The following is a 22,083-nucleotide window of genomic DNA, read 5'->3' as shown; positions in this document are numbered from 1 at the left end:
CTATCATCGACGGAAAAATGAATTCCCAAGTTTATCAAGACTTTTTGCAGGAGAATGTAAGGCTATTTGTCCGCCAATTAAAGATCAACAGAAGTTGGGTGATGCAACAGGACAACGACCCAAAACACAGAAGTAAATCAACAACAGAATGGCTCCAACAGAAGAAAATACACCTTCTGGAGTGGCCCAGTCAGAGTCCTGACCTCAACCCGATTGAGATACAGTGGCATGACCTCAAGAGATCAGTTCACACCAGACATCACAAGAATATTGCAGAACTGAAAACAGTTTTGTAAAGAGTAATGGTCCAAAATTCCTCCTGACCGTTGCGCAGGTCTGATCCGCAACGAGTCCTTTATTGCTTCCAAAGGAGGGTCAACCAGTTATTACATCCAAGGGTTCACATACTTTTCCCACCCTGCACTGTGAATTTTTACACGGTGTGTTCAATAAAGACATGAAAACGTATAATTGTTTGTGTGTTATTAGTTTAAGTAGACTGTCTGTTGTTGTGACTTAGATGAAGATCAGATCAAAATTGTATGACCAATTTAAGCAGAAATCCAGATAATTCCAAAAGGTTCACAGGCTTTTTCTTGTCACTTGTCTGGTACAAGGTAGATGGGCCAGAGATGACGAAATATAATGGCTAACTCTCCAGTAGATTATTGTGGAGGAAATAGCATTAGAATGGAAGGATCTATCATCATGATGTTCTGTATGTAGACCCTGGAAGGTCTCCTCTATTTCAGTCCAGAGACATGAACAGTAAATGACTCACGGGGAGTGAAGAAGGGAATCCAACAGGTTGGGCTCACACCAGTAAACCGCCTTCTCCGTATGCACCTTACAGTGCTTCACCTTGTGTACATCAGAGAGTTTAGCAGAATATACAGTAAAGATGGGCCATTTAGTCAATGTTCCATTCCCTGCCCCATCTCTTCATCAGAGTGAACATGTCAAAGGTATGTTTTTGTGTTATCTACTGAGCAGGTAAATTACCTCATTACTAGCAGGCGCCTGCTAATACAGGCGTATATTCATTAGTGCAAACCATAGCAAAACGTTTTGCAACGAAATGAGCGTTTCTTATTGGAGAAGTGGAGGTTATCCTACACATTTCAGTCCGTTTTGTTCTGAATTCAATTTAAACAGCTATCCCGTGGCAATAGGTCTGCCTTTTAGTCAACTGTTAATTGCAAGGATGGAAACCCACAGAATAATCATTGATTATGTCTTATGGAGGTGGAGTATGGTCCCAAAGTGCATGGAACAGAACATCAACGCACACATTTATGCGGCTGCTTTGTACAGGCGCCGTCATCTAGCTGGACTATTTTATCATACTGTTTTCAAGGACATTAGGGTTTCCATCAAACAGCCCTTTAAAATCCGTAGAACAATGCTCATCAACATGCCGTGGAAATACATTCACAAGACGGCTTAATACTGCAACCCAAAAAAGTCAGTGAAATAAGCCTTGTAAAGAAGTTATTTTACGGCATTAAATATTCCCCACATTGTGTTTTTTAGCCAAAAATATACCTGTTGAAGATTGCAATAATATCTGAAAGAACAATCTTTGTAGTGTGTACAATAACATCCACTTCACTTTTCAGTGTAAAAATTGCTTTGAGGACAAACACTGCCATTTTCAGAAACAAATGCGATGTTTGTGGCATTAGCATTAAAAATGACAGTTCGATGGAAACCATTGGACCAGGGCACATCAAAAAAACAATCCAACACTCAAAACATATAACCTTTTCCCTTAACATAGACACAGCTCAAATCAATTATATGTACAGCAAGTTGGACCATACCTTTATACAATTATTAACACTAATCTCAAGTGAAATCACACAAATGCTATAGAGTTTCTTTCTGTTCTTTTATACAAGCAGACGCTCTGCCTCCCACTCCTTACTGCCAGACCACCTCACTGAGTTTTGGAGTGGCATCAAGTCACTGACAGTCAAAGTGCTGGGAGTCTGTGGATCACCAATGTAGTGCAGTTACAATATCTTAAATAAACATAGTCCACAGCCATGGGAGTTGGACAGTCAGTTCTGCCCACTAGGATGCAGTCTGAAAGGGTGACCACTAGTAATGACCTTTGACCCTATCTAGGCCTGAATTTGGGCAGCCTTCTCTTTCTCCAGCCGCCGCTGTTGGTAGGAGTTGTAGATGTCCAGGAACATGTCCTTGCAGGCGATTTTGGCGCCAAGCTTAGAACAGATGAGGAAGGAGCCGGCCATCTTGCGGTGCAGGGAGTAGGTCTCCTCCGGGGGCGGGGTGAGGCGGTGACGCAGCATGACGGGGATCAGGCTCTGGATCCGCTGCGTGGTGCTCTGGGTGCCAAATTCAAAGGGGTCAGAGTTGGCGAAGGCCTCGCCCAGAATCATCACCGCCTCCACGTGGGCATCCTGGAACGCCTGGGGAGAGAAGGCATTTCAACACTACAACTCGGTAACACTCTGCATGTATAACGCTTTGTTTCTTGTTATAAGCATGTATGCACCTTTATGGCTTATAATATTATTATAACTTAGTAAAAAAACAAACAAAGGGACATACATTTTAATAACTCAAAAGTATAGAACAGTACATGGCAATGTATACACCCCACCCCAGTAGAAATAGAGGAGAGCGGGAACAGAGAGAGAGAGAGAGGGAAGGGATGTCATAAACCACACGTCAAATGTATGCGCTTCATGATACCATAGTTACCACCGCACAAAAATACCCTCTTACCTTGGCCTCAAACCCTGTGAGGAACTTAAGGTCCTTGGATTTCTCCAGTACAGTCTCCCTATCTCCGATGGAGGCTGCGTGCACCACCTGGACACAGACAGACCAACTTACGTCATCAAAAGGTTACAGAGAACAAAATCAAAGCCATGATTAGATTCTACCTGTGGTAAATTCAGTTGATTGTATACGATTTGGAAAGGCACACACCTGTCTATATAAAAGGTCCCACAGTTGACAGTGCATGTCAGAGTAAAAACCAAGCCATGAGGTTGAAGTAATTGTCAATAGAGCTCCGAGACAGGATTGTGTCGACGCACAGATCTGGGGAAGGGTACCATAAAAATGTATGCAGCATTGAAGCTTCCCAAGAACACAGTGGACTCCATCATTCTTAAATGGAAGAATTTGGAACCACCAAGACTCTTCCTAGAGCTGGCCGCCCGGCCAAACTGAGCAATCGGGGGAGAAGGGCCTTGGTCAGGGAGGTGACCAAAAACCCGATGGTCTCACTGACAGAGCTCCAGAGGGCCTCTGAGGGGATGGGAGAACCTTCCAGAAGGACAACCATCTCTGCAGCACTCCACCAATCAGGCATTTATGGTAGTGTGGCCAGACGGAAGCCACTCCTCAGTAAAAGGCACATGACAGCCCGCTTGGAGTTTGCCAAAAGGCACCTAAAGGACTCTCAGACCATGAGAAACAAGATTCTCTGGTCGGATTAAACCAAAATTGAACTCATTGGCCTTAATGCCAAGCGTCACTTCTGGAGGAAACCTGGCATCATCCCTACGGTGAAGCATGGTGGTGGCAACAGCATGCTGTGGGAATATTTTTCAGCGGCAGGGACTGAGAGACTAGTCAGCAGAGGCAAAGATGAACAGAGCAAAGTAGAGAGAGATTCTTGATGAAAACCTGCTCCCAGGGAGCTCAAGACCTCAGACTGGGGCAAACGTTCAGCTTCCAACAGGACAACAACCCTAAGCACACAGCCAAGACAATGCAGGAGTGGCTTCGGGACAAGTCTCGGAATGTCCTTGAGTCAATCAGCCAGAGCCCGGACTTGAACCTGATCTAACGTCTCTGGAGAGACCTGAAAATAGCTGTGCGGTGATGCTCCCCATCCAACCTGACAGAGCTTGAGAGGATCTGCAGAGAAGAATGGGAGAAACTCCCCAAATACAGGTGTGCAAAGACTGTAGCGTCATACCCAAGAAGACTCGAGGCTGTAATCACTGTTTCAACAAAGGACTGAGTAAAGGGTCTTTGTAAATGTGATATTTCCAGTTTATTTTAAAAACCCGTTTTTGCTTTGTCATTATGGAATATTGTGAGTAGACTGATGAGAATTTTTATTTTAATCTATTTTAGAATAAGCCTGTAACGTAACAACATTTGGAAAAGGTCAAGGGGTCTAAATACTTTCTGAATGCACTGTAATTGTTAGGGCACACGGTAGCAAAATGGTGTCCAGGTAGTCTGTCCCTGTTTCAGTCCATTTTCCTCCGTTTGGTGTTAACTTCTTGACGCACGGATCCCTTTAGCGGGATCATTTTCGTAAACAACCGCTGAATTGCAGAGCGCCAAATTCAAAGAAAATTGCTAAAAATATTTATATTCATGAAATGAAAGTGCAATATAGCAAAACACAGTTTAGGTTGTTGTTTATCCACCTGTCGTGTCAGATTTTTGAAAATATGCTTTACAGCGAAAGCAATCAAAGCGTTTGTGTGAGTTTATCGATCACTAGACAAAACATTAAGAACACCTAGCAGCAATGTATATTGGTCACGAAAGCCAGAAAAGCAATAAAATTAATCGCTTACCTTTGATCTTCGGATGTTTGCAATAAATAAATGTTCCTTTTGTTCGATAAAGATTTTTTATATCAAAAAACCTCCATTTGTTTGGCGCGTTATGTTCAGTATTCCACAGCCTTAGGCAGGTCATCAAGGCTTCACGAAAATTCCAAAAAGTATCCGTAAAGTTCGTAGAAACATGTCAAATGTTTTTAATAATCAATCCTCAGGTTGTTTTTAACATCAATAATCGATAATATTTCAACCGGACTGTAAACTATTCAATACTGGAGAGAGAGAAAATGTCGAGCAACCAGTGTCGAGCGCATGAACTAATGTAAGGACCTTCGTCTATCCACTGACGCGTTTTGATAAATCTCGCTCATTTTTCAGAATAAAAGCTTGAAACTATGTCTAAAGACTGTTCACACCCTGAGGAAGCCATTGGAAAAGGAATCTAGTTGATATCCCTTTAAATGGACGAAAGGCAGGCAATGGAACGGTGATTTTTCTAAATAAAAGGCACTTCCGGGTTGGATTTCCTCAGGTTTTCGCCTGCAAAATCAGTTCTGTTATACTCACAGACAATATTTTGACAGTTTTGGAAACTTTAGAGTGTTTTCTATCCTACTCTGTCAATTATATGCATATTCTAGTATCTGGACCTGAGAAATAGGCAGCTTACATTGGGAACGTTATTTTTCCAAACATAAACATTCTGCCCCCTAGCTTCAAGAGGTTTTAATGCACACGACTGAGGTTAATTTACCTGTACGTAATCATCTGTGAAGGCTTCAGGGTAATCCCGGCACGCACCGAAATCCAACAGAATAATCTGGAGACACAGTGGGCAGAGGTTAAACTACATCACATCCCCACCAAAACAACAATCGCCACCGTACATGTTCATAAATGCGGGGAATATAGTGTGGTATGTTCTCATGAAAATGAATGTTACATTTTTTGTACATGTAATCTGTTATAAATTCGTTATAAAGCTAATTCATACACAAACTAGCTTGAAGGTCAGAGTCATGGTATTGATGAATGACAAAGCTCGGAATCCCAAATGGCACCATATTCCCCAGGCTCACTCGCCCTCTCACCTTGTTCTGCTCAGCGTTGTAAAAGAAGTTGGCCCAGTTGGGGTCCGTCTGCATGAAGCGGAACTCAAAGAGCTCTCTCAGACACAGCTGTAGGATGTTGAAGCAGATCTGGGGGGGGGAAAGAAATTTGAGACCACAGGGGTCAGTTTACCACTCCTAGCCTGCATCCCAAATGGCAACCTATTCCACCAAATAGGGAATAGGGTGACATTTTGGACACAACCCTACACAGTGAGCGATATCAGTGTCACCACTCAACTCGGGTTACGGCCCTCTGCTGGTCAAATGTGCATAGTGTTGCATCAGAAATGTGGTTTTAGAGCATCCTTTTAAAACCTCTACAGGATCAGTGTCCTCACTGCGGGACGGTTGCGCTAATGTGCACTAATGTGATTAGCATGAGGTTGTAAGTAACAAGAACATTTCCCAGGACTTTCTGATACGGGCAGGAAGATTAAATTATTTTACAGTAGCTATTACAGTGAAAGAATACCATGCTTTTGTTGAGGAGAGTGCACAGTTATGAACTTGAAAATGTATTAATAAACCAATTAGGTACATTTGGGCAGACTTGATACAACATTTTGACAACAGAAATGCAATGGTTCATTGGATCAGTCTAAAACTTTGCACATTCACTGTTGCAATCTAGTGGCCAAAATCTAAATTGCGCCTAAGCTGGAATAATACATTGTGGCCTTTCCCTTGCATTTCAAATATGAAAAAATAAAAACCGCATGTTTTTTTTCTTTGTATTATATTTTACCAGATCTAATGTGCTATATTCTCCTACATCAATTTTACATTTCCACAAACTTCAAAATGATTCCTTTCAAATGAAATCAAGAATATGTATATCCTTGCTTCAGGTCCTGAGCTACAGGCAGTTAGATTTGGGTAAGTGATTTTAGGGGAAAATTGAAAAAAATGGTCCGATCCTTAATAATCCTCTCAGGTTTTCTGTGGTTTCCATTTCATTCCAATGCCACAGGTGCTAAATCATGAGTGAAACATTGTCCGTTTACAAAGTAAGAACCTGGAGCCATTTTAAACCAGATTCTACAAATCACTAGAGCCATCTAATAAATATACATGATTCCTCTACTGTAGAGACAATGGCATATGTGATTCATTGCTTCAGGGTTTTGGGGGAAATGCCTAATTTCTTCAAATCAATGACAACTGAGAAGAGCACATTATACAGCTGGTCTGCAGAGTCATAGTTTAGCAACCTATCTAACGGTTAAGGGAGAGTTTCCCAAACCCAGTCTTCAGGACCCCAAGGCGTGCCCGTTTTGGTTTTTGCCCTAGCACTACCCAGCTAATTCAAATAATCAACTAATCATCAAGCTTGGATAATATGAATCAGCTGTGTAGTGTTAGGGCAAAAACCAAAATGTGCACGCCTTAGGAAAGTTGGGTTAAGGGCAGTCATAGCTACAAAAAGGTCTCCAGTCAGTCACCAGTCACAGAGTTAGACTAAGGGTAGGTAATGATGTGGCCACAACATCACCCCACAGCGCTACCAGGAAAAAGACCCTTCACCACATTCACCCAATGTTTATTCTCCTGGGTGGAGATCAGAGGTCAGCTCTTACCTGGTTCCTTGTCTCCTGATCCAGATCTACACAGCTGTCCAGCGGTACCCCTGACACCAGCTCCATGGCCAGAACCCTCCTTCCTGAGAGCTCGTCCACCACAAATGGCACGTGGAAAAATGGGTCATCCGCCAAAAGTGACCTGAGGCAGACAGAAATCAATCATCTGCTCAACAGGACTAAACTGGTACATTACTATGAATCACTATACAACAGGCACACAATGTGGACTACCATCAGATTCACAGTGCATTAGAGAGAATATCATCTTGATAGGAACTAAACTAAATAAATCTAGAAAATAAAATGAGGACCAGCATCCCCAATACTGTGGAAAGTGGTATTTTAAGTGGTATTTAATTTATAGTCACTGTATAGTAACATTTGGATACACTAAGAGGACTACTACAGGCTATTCAAGTTAATGATCAGTCCTTCTGAAGAGACTTCATGCTTTATGACAGACTCGGAGGTGTAGGGCTTACTTAAAATGCTTGGCACTCTCCGCCTCTCTCTTGTAGTCACACTCCCACGCCAGCTCTCTTTGAAGGACCTCTAGACTACTGTCTGCAAACAAGCCTGTGAGAAAATAATGTCAATATAAGTTAGGCAGCCTCCTCAGGGCATTTTCCCAAGTACTTGGGACTTTCTCACTACAAAGCATTCAATACAGAGGACCAATTATTATTTAAGCGTTGAGATCATTTTTGTAATGAAAAGCGCTATATAAGTTGAATAAATTCTTATTATTATCATCATCGTTATTACAATAGGTTTAGATTTCTGAACCCTTACCCTCTGGTAGAACAAGACTTATCTTCAGCACAGACATCAGGTTGTTGATGTCACTGTGGATGCTCTCAGCTACTCCTGGGTACTGCAATAGAGAGAGAGAGAGAGCGAGAGAGAGCGAGAGAGAGCGAGAGAGAGCGAGAGAACAGAATTACATGAGTAAAGATCAAAGACTGTCTGAGAATATCAAGAATCTAATCTTAGAGCTCCCATGACAAAACACAGCGAGAATCTCTTCACCAGAACAATAACCTTTTTTACAAGTTAGTGTAACTAAGATTTTACAATGACAAATTAAACCTTTATTCATGGGTCAGTGACTGATACCATTACTTTTGCTACCATTACTATACTATTGCTACCATTACTATACTATTGCTACCATTACTATACTACTGAACCTGGCATTGGAGACTGGTTCCCTTTGGATGTCAAAGGATATTTATGGGATCCCTCACCTGGATCTTCATGGCGATCTCCCTGCCGTCTTGCAGCATCCCGTGATGCACCTGGCCAATTGAGGCGGCGGCGAAAGGCTTGTCCTCAAACGACAACAGCTGCTTCCTCCAGCCCGCACCTAGCTCCTCCTCCAGAACTTTCTGCAGTGACATACACAGCAGAGAGGACATCAGTCTAGAAGTCCAATTCAATTCCAAAATGACTTACAAACAGTCACAGTAAAACAGTCATAGTAGTGGAATGTCAAATATATGGATTGTCTATCTGTACTATACAATAACTGAAGTTTAAGAAGATATTTCAGTGTACGCATGACGCACATTCATCTGCCAGGCGGGCATGAAGTCCGCGCTCTGTCGGACCCGCTCAAAGATCTTCTGTAGCTGGGGGTTTATGAAGGAGTTATCTACCGGGAAGAACACAACAAGTGTTAAATTGACCTAGTATACAGCGCATTCAGAAAATATTCAGACCCCTTGACTTTTTCCACATTTTGTTACGTTACAGCCTTATTCTGAAATTGATTAAATATGTATTTGTTTCCTCATCAATCTACACACAATACTCTAATGACAAAGTAAAAAAAAAAAAAAATGTTTTTAATTTTAGCAAATGTATTCAAAATAAAAAACCGAAATGCCTTATTTACCTAAGTATTCAGACCCTTTGCTATGAGACTTAAAATTGAGCTCAGGTGCATCCTGTTTCATTGATCATCCTTGAGATGTTTCTACAACTTGATTGGAGTCCACCTGTGATAAATTCAATTGACTGGACATAATTTGAAAAGGCTCACACCTGTCTATATAAAGGTCTCACAGTCGACAGTGCATATCAGAGCAAAAACCAAGCCATGATGTTGAAGGAATTGTCCGTAGAGCTCCCGAGACAGGATTGTGTCGAGGCACAGATCTGGGGAAGGGTACCAAAAAAATGTATGCAGCATTGAAGATCCCCAAGAATACAGTGGCCTTCATCATTCTTAAATGGAAGAAGTTTGGAACCACCAAGACCGTTCTTAGAGATGGCCGCCCAGCCAAACTGAGCAATCGGGGGAGAAGGACCTTGGTCAGGGAGGTGACCAAGAACCCAATGGTCACACTGACAGAGCTCCTCTGTGGAGATGGGAAAACATTCCAGAAGGACAAACTTCTCTGCAGCACTCCATCAATCTGGCCTTTATGGTAGAATGGCCAGGCGGAAGCCATTTCTCAGTAAAAGGCACATGACAGCCCGCTTGGAGTTTACCAAAAGGCATCTAAAGGGCTCTCAGACCATGAGAAATAAGATTCTGTGGTCTGATGAACCCAAGATTGAACTCTTTGGCCTGAATGTCAAGCATCACATCTGGAGGAAACCAGTCACCATCCCTACGGTGAATCACTTTCGTGTTTTTTACATAAAATGTTTTTGTTGTACTGTATGTGTGTTTTATAGTTATGTTTAATGTTGTGTTAGTGTATGTAAGTTGTTTTGTCTGAAACGTTCCCCTTGCTGCTATTGGACCAGGTCTCTCTTGGAAAAGAGATGTTATCTCAATGAGAAAAACCTGTATAAATAAAGGTAAAATTAAAAAATGGTGGTGGCAGCATCATGCTGTGGGGATGGTTTTCAGCGGCAGGGACTGGGAGACTAGTCAGGATTGAGGAACAGCTGAACGGAGCTAAGTACAGAGAGATCCTTGATGAAAACATGCTCCAGAGCGCTCAGGACCTCAGACTGGGGAAAAGGTTCACCTTCCAACAGGACAAAGACCCTAAGCACACAGCCAAGACAACACAGGAGTGGCTTTGGGGCAAGTCTCGAAATGTCCTTGAGTGGCCCAGCCAGAACCCAGACTTGAACCCGGTCAAACATCTCTGGGAGAGACCTGAAAATAGCTGTGCAGCGACGCTCCCTATTCCAACCTGACAGAGCTTTAGAGGATCTGCAGAGAATGGGAGAAACTCCAAGCTTGCAGCGTCATACCCAAGAAGACTCAAGGCTGTAATCACAGCCAAAGGTGCTTCAACAATGTACTGAGTAAAGGGTCTGATTACTTATGCAAATGTGATATTTCCATTTTTAATACATTTGCAAAAATTTCTAGGCCTGATTTACATTGTCATTGTGTGTAGATTCAGGGAGAAAAAAAACCCAATACATTTTAGAATAAGGCTGCAACTTTAACAAAATGTGGAAAAAGTCAAGGGGTCTGAATATTTAGATGGATGGTTATGCTGCATCTAACAAGTATTCCAAGTAATTTAATCAAAGGTGGGTGACAGATGGGAGGGTAGATCACTATACCTTGTATACTGAGCATCTGTCCTATTTTGAGGGCTGCCCCTCTGACTTTGCACAAGGTGTTCACTATCCTCTCAGCATTGGCCTCGGACAAGAGAGGTGAGTCCAACAGGGCACCCTCTGAGAGAGACATGGTGGAGTTTATTACAGAATCAGAGTGAATGAGCGAGTGAAACAAACTAGTCTGAATTCATGAGCAAGACTGAAGTAACTACACTCTTGAGAAATACTGTATATCATAACATACAAAAGGTGAACCAAGCCATATTGAGAGGAACTTCAGTCTGTCCAGCCTGGCAGCCAATCGTACAACCTCCAGTGCCACCTATCATGCAGCTTCTTCATCTCATGTCTGTTTCAGAGATGCATGGAGGAACCTACCTGCACGCTTGGCTCCCATAGATTGCTTTACCACCTCTGCAATGGCACCTAGTCCCAGCCCGACTGCCAGACCTGCGAAGGATGCAGACATAAGGAACTATGGTAAGTGTGCCTACCATTATATGCATTCACTGCTGAGACACACCGATCATACACAGTAACATGTACCATTTAAGATGAGTCACAGAGAGCTTGGTGTAAGTGATCATATAGAGCTATACTTGACTCAAGGTCATAGGGACAGTGCTGTGCAATGATGTCATGACTATAATAGTTGATTTAAGAATATTAGAAATATTGATTGTAATATAGCTGCATGCTGGCTGGGTCATGTTTCCTTCGACATCTGTTGTATGGCATTATAGCAATAGAATCCTATAGGTGTACCTAATACAACTTCAATATCTGGGGGTGATTTACATTAATTGCATTGAAACGCTTACCCCCGAAGTTAACCAGCCTGCTGATTCTCGTGGCAGGGACCTTCCTCTCTCTTGCACGATCACTAAGCTGTAAAAATGAGAATGTTATTGTTTTAAAGATCAAATTTGCTAATTTGAGCTAATGCCAAAAGGGCAAGTCTCATACCAAAGGACAATACTGCACATTAAGACATGTTAAAAAATATACTGCGTGCACAATTAGGCAAGTGAGTATTCTGATCTCATTATTTCTATGCACATTTTCAACTCCAAACCATATAAACTTGAATGCTTATTGGATATAATCATTTTTCAGGTGATATGTATTTGTGTAATGAGGGAGGGTTTGGGAAAAGTTAACACCTTATATTAAGGTGTGCATAATTATTAGGCAGCTTCATTGCCTCAGGTAAAAATGGGCCAAAAAAGAGATGACACTGAAAAGTCAAATTGTAAAATGCCTTTCAGACGGATGCAACGCTCTTGAAATAGCTAAACTATTGAGGCGTGACCACCGGACAAACGTTTTGTTGCGAATAGTCAACTGGGGCGCAAATTAACTGCAAAAGACTTCAAGCTACCAGGAACCCATTGACCTCCAGTGCCACCATATTCCAGAACTGTAACCTACCTGGAGTGTCCAGAAGTACAAGGTGTCAAGTGCTCAGAGACATGGCCATGGTCAAGAAGGCTGAAACACGACTACCACTGAATAAGATTCACAAGTTGAAGCGTCAAGATTGGGCAAAGAAATACCTGAAGACAGATTTTTCAAAGGTTTTATGAACAGATGAAATGAGAGTGACTCTTGATGAACCAGATGGATAGTTCAGTAATGGACACAGCGCACCACTTCGAGTCAGGCGCCAGCAAGGTGGAGGAGGGGTACTGGTATGGGCTGCTATCATTAAGGATGAGGTAGTTTAACCTTTTCGGGGTGATGACTACAGTCCCCTAGCACTCACGTCCGTAGCCATGAAGTGCTTTGAAAGGTTGGTCATGGCTCACATCAACACCATTATCCCAGAAACCCTAGACCCACTCCAATTTCCATACCGCCCAAACAGATCCACAGATGATGCAATCTCTATTGCACTCCACACTGCCCTTTCCCACCTGGACAAAAGGAACACTTATGTGAGAATGATATTCATTGACTACAGCTCAGTGTTCAACACCATGGTACCCTCAAAGCTCATCACTAATCTAAGGATCCTGGGACTAAACACCTCCCTCTGCAACTGGATCCTGGACTTCCTGACGGTCCACCCCCATGTGGTAAGGGTAGGCAGCAACACATCTGCCACGCCGATCCTCAACACTGGAGCTCCCCAGAGGTGCGTGCTCAGTCCCCTCCTGTACTCCCTGTTCACTCACGACTGCTTGGCCAGGCATGACTCCAACACCATCATTAAGTTTGCAGACGACACAACAGTGGTAGGCCTGATCACCGACAATGACGAGACAGCCTATAGGGAGGAAGTCAGACCTGGCCGGGTGGTGCCAGAATAACAACCTCAACCTAACCAAGACTAAGGAGATTATTGTGGACTACAGGAAAAGGAGGACCGAGCACGTCCCCATTCTCGTCGACGGGGCTGTAGTGGAGCAGGTTGAGAGCTTTAAGTTCCTTGGTGTCCACATCAACAACAAACTAGAATGGTCCAAACACACCAAGACAGTCGTGAAGAGGGCACGACAAAGCCTATTCCTCCTCAGGAATCTAAAGAGATTTGGCATTTTGAGATCCTCAAAAGGTTCTACAGCTGCAACATTGAGAGCATCCTGACTGGTTAGTGCGTACGGCCCAGTACATCACTGGGGCTAAACTGCCTGCCATCCAGGACCTCTACACCAGGCGGTGTCAGAGGAAGGCCCTAAAATTTGTCAAAGACCCCAGCCACCCCAGTCATAGACTGTTCTCTCTGCTACCACATGGCAAGCGGTACCGGAGTGCCAAGTCTAGAACAAAAAGGCTTCTCAACAGTTTTTACCCCCAAGCCATAAGACTCTTGAACAGGTAATCAAATGGCTACCCGGACTATTTGCATTGTGTGCCCCCCCAACCCCTCTTTTTATGCTGCTGCTACTCTCTGTTTATCATATATGCATAGTCACTTTAACTATACATTCATGTACATACTACCTCAATTGGGCCAACCAACCAGTGCTCCCGCACATTGGCTAACCGGGCTATCTGCATTGTGTCCCACCCACCACCCGCCAACCCCTCTTTTACACTACTCTGCTACTCTTTTACTGCTACTCTGTTCATCATATATGCATCGTTACTTTAACCATATGTACATACTACCTCAATCAGCCTGACTAACCGGTGTCTGTATGTAGCCTCGCTACTGTATATAGCCTGTCTATTACTGTTGTTTTATTTCTTTACTTACCTATTGTTCACCTAATACCTTTTGTGCACTATTGGTTAGAGCCTGTAAGTAAGCATTTACCTGTTGTATTCAGCGCAAGTGACAAATAAACTTTGATTTCAGATGGACTGAAACTCAACTCCCAAACCTACTGCCAGTTTCTGGAAGATACTTTCTTGTACCACTGCTTGAAGAAGAAGTCCTCAGCATTCAAGAAGGCCAGGATATTTATGCAGGACAATGCTCCATCACATGCATCCAAGTACTCCACTGCTTGGCTAGCCAGCAAGGGCCTCAAAGATGCCCGAATAACGACCTGACCCCCCTTCCTCACCAGACTTAAATCCTATTGAGAACTTGTGGGCCCTTCTCAAATGTGAGCTTTACCGTGAGGGAAGACAATACACCTCTTTGAGCAGCATTTGGGAGGCTGTGGTTGCTGCTTCAGTGAAAGTTGATCGGGAACAGAACAATAAACTGACAGCCTCCATGGATGGAAGGTTCATGGCAGTTATTGAAAAGAAGGGTGGCTATACTGGTCACTGAATATTTTTGAAAGGCCATTTTATTTTTTTTATTGTCATTGTGTCACTTATTTGTTACACTTACTCTAAAAATTGAGAATAAACAAGTGAGTTTGGAGAAATTATTTTTTGTAATTTAGTTGCCTAATAATTGTGCACACTTATATTCCCCTGAGAAAGACAACTCACTTTTCCTTTGTTAAACAATCAGGTTCGAGGTTCAATAACATTTTGGATTGATTGAGAGAAATTGTTTGTTCAACAATAAAATTAATCCCGAGGAATACAATTTGCCTAATAATTGTGCACGCAGTGTGTGTATATCAAATTGGTTCATCCCAAAGATTTTTAGATTTACAATATTCTTGAGAACACACTACAGTAGGCCTACGTATAAAGACAGCCATTGCATACTTCTTTAGAGATGGGGAAATTATTTCCTAATACAGCACAGATCAACTTAACCCCCAATGCCCCATCATGATTTAAACCTACCTCAACATCAGCCCAAAATCCAGTCAGTGGAACAGCCCACACATGAGATCAAAGACAAATCAGGAGGTAAGCCTACGCCACTGACCTTCTGCTTAACAATAGGCCTGGCAAATGCCTGCTTGGACTCCCTGGCCTTCTTGATGTCCTCTGGGGTGAGTCTGGCCACTACAGAGTCATGGAAAAACCTGCTGTGCCATTGCGTCAAGGCAATGTGCAGGAACCGGGCACTTTGGCCAGGCCAACCTGCTCCCCTTGGACCCCCAGCTGGGCTGAGAGGCACTCCGCTGGGCATCTCTGTGGCCTCTAGGCCTGGTGGGAATTCGGAGCCCACCGCCCATTTAGCAGCCTCGTCCGGATCCATTTCCTCCCATCCCTCAGCATCAGGGAACACATCCTCCTTGATGGACTGTTGCTGAATATGGGAAAAGTCACATTCAGTGCCTCATTCAATGTCACTCCAGGCAATATACACCATGGTGCATGCAATTGTATTTGGCAGAGTACTATAACACTTTATGTAGCCTAAAAGCTTAAAAGGACATTGAACTGTGATAATGTCGCCAACGTCCTTCTATTTGATGTGTGCAAAAAGGCCCCCCTTCTCTCCCGTTTGAACATACCATGGCAGCACCACCCATGACTGTGCCCATCACGCCCTCGACCACCTCCTGGGCAGCTTTGACCCCAGTGCCCAGCGTGGAGTTACAGGCCATTAGCCTCAGCATCTCCCCTTGTGTGTTGGCAAATGCTTGGCCAACCTTCCCTGCTCCCCGCAGCACCTGAAACACCTCAGCTAGCATCACTGGAAAGACAAACACACGCACACTTTAAACAATCTAGCTACCTATACATTTAGTCTAAGCTTCGCTTATCATTGAAGATGATTCAGTGAGCATGACATGTAATACAGACACATGTGACTGAGACCTGCACTCATGAGCTAAGGCATTAACTAGCTAATTGACTTATATCCTTTCCAAAGACGTTACCGTTTGATTACCGAGTGAAGATGGTGGTACAAAATTAAAAAAATTATTTGGGTAACGATGAACGCATACATATAACCCAAGCCTGTTGTTCACACTAGCTACTATGTTAGGCTTCACACCCCAACACCAGAGCCAATTAATCACTTAGTTAACTGTAGCTAGCTAATTTAACATATACAGAGGAATTGTCAAAGTCCACTTACTATAGATGAAGGGATGCCTCCTATAGACTGTGGAGTAACAGACGTCTGTCCTCTTGCCTGTGAAGTGGAAGGACGCTGTTTTGCAACTACTTTCAAACCCGGAAATAGAGGTTTGACTAAATTGACAGACGTGCCTGTGGTCCAACTGCGCTCCGCGAAATATGAGAAGGCGGGCATAATATAATTAGACCAATCATACGGCACGTTTAAATGAAAGTATGTCCACTGAACAAATCAGAGAAGTGACAGGAGAAGCTACGGCAACCCAATGGCCAATAACTTTTAAAGGGCGTATCATGTTGGAGCAGGACCAAAATGCAAGTGTTTGGAATGTAGTTACAAAATCATGAGGATGGTGCTGTTGCTTAAAGGCGTGTATTTATGGTTGAACATTTTGCCCAAGAAAAAAAGAACAAATATAAAATAATGTATCTTTCGTCTCTCTGTGTTTCATAAGTTATTCAATTCGCAAGAGGCGGAATGTATCTCACCAGAAAAAGCATACGAGCGAGCGATACAGCGCCCCTCTGTCTCTGTATGTGTAGCCCATCTATCTGATGCTATGTTGCAGCAGCCAGCCAGCGCCAGCCGTCTGCTCAAAAAGAGTACGCTTCGATCACACCGACAGTGTATTTGCATTTTAGTACACCAGAATTTTATTAATTTCCAATGAAACACTGCGTTTGCCTTGCAGCGTTGCATCGCAGAGGCATTTATTGTACGTTCTGTGTGGTACATACGTTGGATTTATCGAACGTATGCGTCAAACTGTCTGCGTAGACGGCTTGACATTAGAAATGGTGGCAGAAGGCGAATGTTGAACTTTTGTTGCACACATATCCAGATGATGCTGCTTACTATTTTGCGCAATGATACTATAGCGGGGCAAAATGATATGCAGCATGCAACTAAGGTAGATAAACAACTACATATCACAGTCATAGCAAGTAAAACAATTGTTGTTACTGTTACTGAGAATCTTGTAGTAGCAAATGTATTTTGTGTCGAAATGACAAAATACCTCTTTATATCTGTATTTGATGTAAATACTGGAATGGTATGTTTAGCTGGAATGGAATGTTCTAAATGACTAAAATGTCAAATGTAAATGTTTTACATACAGATCTCATATTACTGTATTTAATGATATATATTTTAAATATTGATGTCATTTGTACAGTTCTTTATTAAAAATATAGTTATCTGTTACATTTGACTGCGTAGAACCCCAAATCTAGCAGTACTACTTTGCTGAGAATGACAGCTCTATAACACACATTTCTATGAATTTAGGTCGCCCCAAAAAGTTACATATTGCAGCTTTAATGAGAATAATTTATATTTTGACAGTACTGTGTGCAACTGTAACTACATGTGGAAGGTCTGGGATCATGTAAAAAAAAAAAAAAATGTTGTTCTTGTTTTTCAATCAACCAACAAAACACATTCCACATTCACAGATGTGACAGACTTAAAAATATATATATAAAAAAATAACAATAATAATAAAAAAATAAACATTATAACAAAATAATTATTTAAAAAAAATATATATAAAACAATATATAAAAAATAAACTTGCAGCAGCACTATCAAGGTTCTTATTAGCTATTTCCAGCCTTAGCTGAGACGGCGAGCAAATAATTAGTTTTTAAAGTACCTTACACAACATGTATCTGCTATTTTCCCTAATCACCCCATTTACTCTGTCCAATTTGAAAAATAGTTGAGTAGTGGAGACCAGAGTCTATCAAACTTGGGCTGTCTCTTGTGGAGGTCATAAGTGAGCTTTTCAAGAGGGAGAAAGTCAACAATCTGGTCAATCCACATTTTAAATGTAGAAGAGGTATTAGAAGCCCACAATAGAAGAATACATTTCTTAGCAAAGTATGTGATAGTCATAAACAAATTTTCTCTGTCAGGATCAAGAACAAAGTCCTTCTGGGCATTAAGAAGATAGATACACGGGGTCATATCAAACTGTACATCTAGTATTTTCTGTGCAGCAGTATGTATAGATTGCCAAAATCTGGCATTCTCTCTACAGCTCCAAAATACATGCATATAGGTTCCACTTTCAGAGGTACATCTTTTACAGTTATGAGAAATGTATGTTTTCATTCTATGGAGTCTCATTGGAGTGTAAAAAAAATTGTAATTAGATTCTTTCATTTTTACATTAGTAGAGGAGCAGTATACCCTGTCGCAAACCTCCGCCCATAACTCATCACTGATAGTCAGACCAAGGTCCCTTTCCCAGATTATTTTCTCAGAAAGGAGTCTATAGATATAGGAGATTTTGCCTTTAATGGATTGTGCTGTAGCAAGAAGGGTTTCAACTTCATTCAGCTGAGCTCTAAACCTCCTCTTGGAAGTAAATGAGGAAATGTCATATCTAATTTGAAGATATATATCTATTCTTTAATGGATCTTGGCACATTGAATTCACTGCAGAGCTCTTGAAAGGATTTCAGTGTAGTGGTTTTCTGATGAAATAGTTCTGAAAAGGTCCTGATTCCTAGAGTATGCCAAAGATTAAAATTGGCATCACTCAGGCTTTTGGCAAGTCGTTGTATACTATAGGCGAGTGAGAACATATTTGGGAGGAAATGCCCAGGTATTTCTTACAGTCCCTCCACTCTAGTAGGGTGCTGTTAATCACAAAGGTTTTGGCTATGTTGCCCACTTCACTAAAGTTATTAATGAATATAATTGAGCTAAGGGCCAATGAACCACAGGATTGGGCTTCTGAATCCACGTTGAGTCTTCTCTGTTTGTGATCCATGTTAGCATGTTACGGATTTGGGCAGACCAGTAGTACAATTGAGCAAGACCACCCTTAGATTCAGGTTTCGATAGAGTGGAGAACTTGATCCTAGGTTTATTATTGCCCCATATACATTTGGTGATGCTTTGGTTAGTTGTTTTGAAAAAGGAAACTGGGGTTAGCATGGGAGCATCTGAAATAAATCGTTCAATCTAGGGAGGATGTTCATACAGATGACATTAATTCTTCCGACTAAGCTAATTGGGAGGGAGATCCAGGTTTGGAGATCGTTCTTGATTCGATCCAGGAGTGGAAGATAATTTTCCTTGAAAAGGCTATTCAGATCTGGTGTTACGAAGATCCCAAGGAACCGACATAGTGTCTTCATAGAGCTGGTGAGTGTAAGATTGAGAGGGCAAACAGTGGATTTGTTCAAATGTATCTTATATCCTGAAAACTTGCCATACTGAGCAATTCTGTCTAAAATGGAAGGGAGGGATTTCTCAGGGTTAGATATGTAGAGCAAGACATCATCAGCGTAGAGCAAAATCTTGTGCTGCAGGCCGCCTGCAGAAACACCCATAATACTTGGATTGCTCCTTATCGACTCTTCCAGAGGCTCCGCCCCCAACAAGTAGAACAGGGGGGACAACGAGCACCCTTGTCTTGTGCCCCGTCCCAAAGGGAATCTGTCAGAGTTCAGTCCGTTAGTAGTCACCATGGCATTTGGATGAGAGTATAGGGACTTAATCCATTTAATAAAGTTTGGGCCCATATTGAACTTTTCTAAGACAGAACAGAAAGCTCCACTCCATCCTGTTGAACGCCTTCTCAGCATCCAGTGAAGCCAACAGGACAGGGGTCTTCTGTGCGTTTACTTGATCAAAAATATCAAAAAGACGGAGAATGTTATCAGAAGAGTACCGGTCTCTAATAAATCCAGTTTGGTCCGCTTTTATTATTTTGGGAAGAGGAGTGTTTAGTCTTTTGTCGAGCAATTTGGTAATTATTTTGTAGTCAAAATCCAACAAGCTTATGGGCCGGAAGGACGAGCAGGATAGAGGGTCCTTGTCTTTTTTGAGCAACACTGTAATGCGAGCTGTGTGCATAGAGTCTGGGAGAACTCAGTTTTTGCAAAAATCACCCAGCATTGGCATGAAAATAGGGCTAAGCTAGTGCCATAAAGCTTTGTAGAACTCTCTGGGGAATCCATCTGGGCTGGGGACTTGTTAGGTGGCATGGAGGTAATTGCCTCCAGGACCTCCTCAGGAGTGAAGGGGGAGTTGAGATCTTCTCGGTCGGTCTCTGATAGTTTAGGTAGCGAGATTCCCTCTAGGAAGGAATGGAGTTCTGCCTCCGTATGTTTTCTCTCAGAAGTATATAGTTTGCAGTAAAAATCATGAAAAGTTAAATGTTTCTTTTTTGGGTCATATGTGACCTCGTCCTCTGCTGTTCGGATAGCCATGATTGTACGCTCTGACTGCTCTTTTTTTAATTGGTAAGAAAGAAATATACTAGGCCTATTGCTATACTCATGTTATTTCTGTTTAGTAAAGAAAACTTATTTTTTATCTCCCGAATATAGTCCAAGTTCAGTTAGGCTTTGGCTGCTTTAAGTTGACTCCAGGAGGTGCTCCAGGAGCATGTATAATGTACACAAATGACACAGTAAGATGGTAATTACACAATAATAACTAGCCATAACAATACATTTACTACAAATAAGATAAATAAATGGTTTAAAGTTCAGTATAATGGGTGTTTACATGCATGATTCCCGAGTGTGTGTGAGATTGCGCGCTCAAGCATGGAGCCCAACACTCAGAAGTTCCATCTGGTCCTCTGCTGGACTGTATCAGCTGCTCTAAGCTCCTTCTACACACAAACATGTGCTACCATTTGCATGCATGGACATCATGCATTTGAAGAAGAGGCAGTATAAAATCTTGGCATTAGTATTTTGTTGTCAAATCTCAAGCAATGATACAATCCCCAAATACATTTACAGGACTTATAACAATCTTCTACTCTGATAGTACGCCAACTTGAACACTTTATTGCAAAATACAAATGTCATCCGTCAATGCATTCAGTTTTGTTGAGAGAATGTTCACACATTGTTTAGATCAGTGTTGCATTGCTGATGGTTTCCTTCAAACTGTAAATACAGTGGGAGGCAAGTTGTTTACCAGTCCTAAATCATATACGATGTAAAGCGAGACCTGCACTTTAAGGACTGTCTGGAGTTCAATGGACTTTCTACAAAGCTCAGAGATGCAGAAAATGTTGGGCTAATGATATACCTTGGACACATTGAGGGTTCCTTTCTTTTTCCTTCATTTGTATATATAGTAATAAAACTGTGAGCGCGAGCGAGACACTATTCTGAGCCTGACTACACTGATGCGGGCGGTAACCACCACATATTTGGACACCTCTCCTTGTAGAGTTGCCTTATTATAAATAATAGAAACAGTCCTGACCAAATACTGTACAAAAATTTGAAGGAGTTAGAGCGTCTCTGTCGGGCCTTAGGCCTGTACATGCTTAATGGTAGAATCAGATGGGACTCTTTAGGTCGGTTTACTTACTGTCCCACTTGTCTTGGGACAAGTGTAGTTGATTATGCCATCACTGACGTCGACCCCTTCTCCATTAGTGCATTCACCGTCAGACACCATTGTCAGATCAACGTGTTTCTAAAGAAATTAACCAGCAATACTCATAAAAAAACTGCCCAAAAAACTCTACAACATGAACCAATCGTACAGCTTGGCTCCAAACAGTGCAGAGAGATTCATTGAAACATTGAACTTAAATGAAATGAACTCTATACAGCTCTTCAATAACTCACAATACCAAAACAATAGAGAAGGTGTCAATTCGGCTACTCAAAACATCAATTGCATATTCCAAAAAGCAGCATCAAAAGCAAATGAGAAAACCAAAGAAATGCAACATCAGAAAACACAATGTTTCTGAAAAATGGTTTGATAACAAATGTTAAACAATTAGAAAACACCTAAGACAAATGTCAAATGAAAAACAATAAGCATCAAAACAATCCAGAGCTATGCCATGAATACTTTGAAATTCTGAAACAGTATAAACACACTGAAACGCAAGAAAT

At 41.9% G+C, this 22,083-nt stretch overlaps 1 protein-coding gene across 1 annotated transcript; it reads right to left on the bottom strand.

The window, feature by feature from the left end:
• Positions 1 to 490: 490 nt before the first annotated feature.
• Positions 491 to 16,274, bottom strand: LOC120018326 (atypical kinase COQ8B, mitochondrial-like). The gene is made up of 15 exons (XM_038961460.1): positions 16,187 to 16,274; positions 15,615 to 15,796; positions 15,080 to 15,406; positions 11,616 to 11,682; positions 11,173 to 11,244; positions 10,795 to 10,911; positions 8,826 to 8,911; positions 8,505 to 8,645; positions 8,050 to 8,131; positions 7,740 to 7,833; positions 7,255 to 7,396; positions 5,657 to 5,764; positions 5,320 to 5,385; positions 2,755 to 2,841; positions 491 to 2,435 (listed from the first exon to the last, which is right to left on the bottom strand). Coding segments are annotated over exons 1-15 (1,881 nt in total). The 5' UTR covers positions 16,188 to 16,274; the 3' UTR covers positions 491 to 2,126.
• Between the last annotated feature and the right edge of the window lie 5,809 nt (positions 16,275 to 22,083).

Source organism: Salvelinus namaycush, chromosome 23 (assembly GCF_016432855.1).
Source record: "Salvelinus namaycush isolate Seneca chromosome 23, SaNama_1.0, whole genome shotgun sequence".
Taxonomy (NCBI): domain Eukaryota; kingdom Metazoa; phylum Chordata; class Actinopteri; order Salmoniformes; family Salmonidae; genus Salvelinus; species Salvelinus namaycush.
Note: the sequence above shows the minus strand (reverse complement) of the source record. Positions and strands in the feature narration are given on the sequence as shown.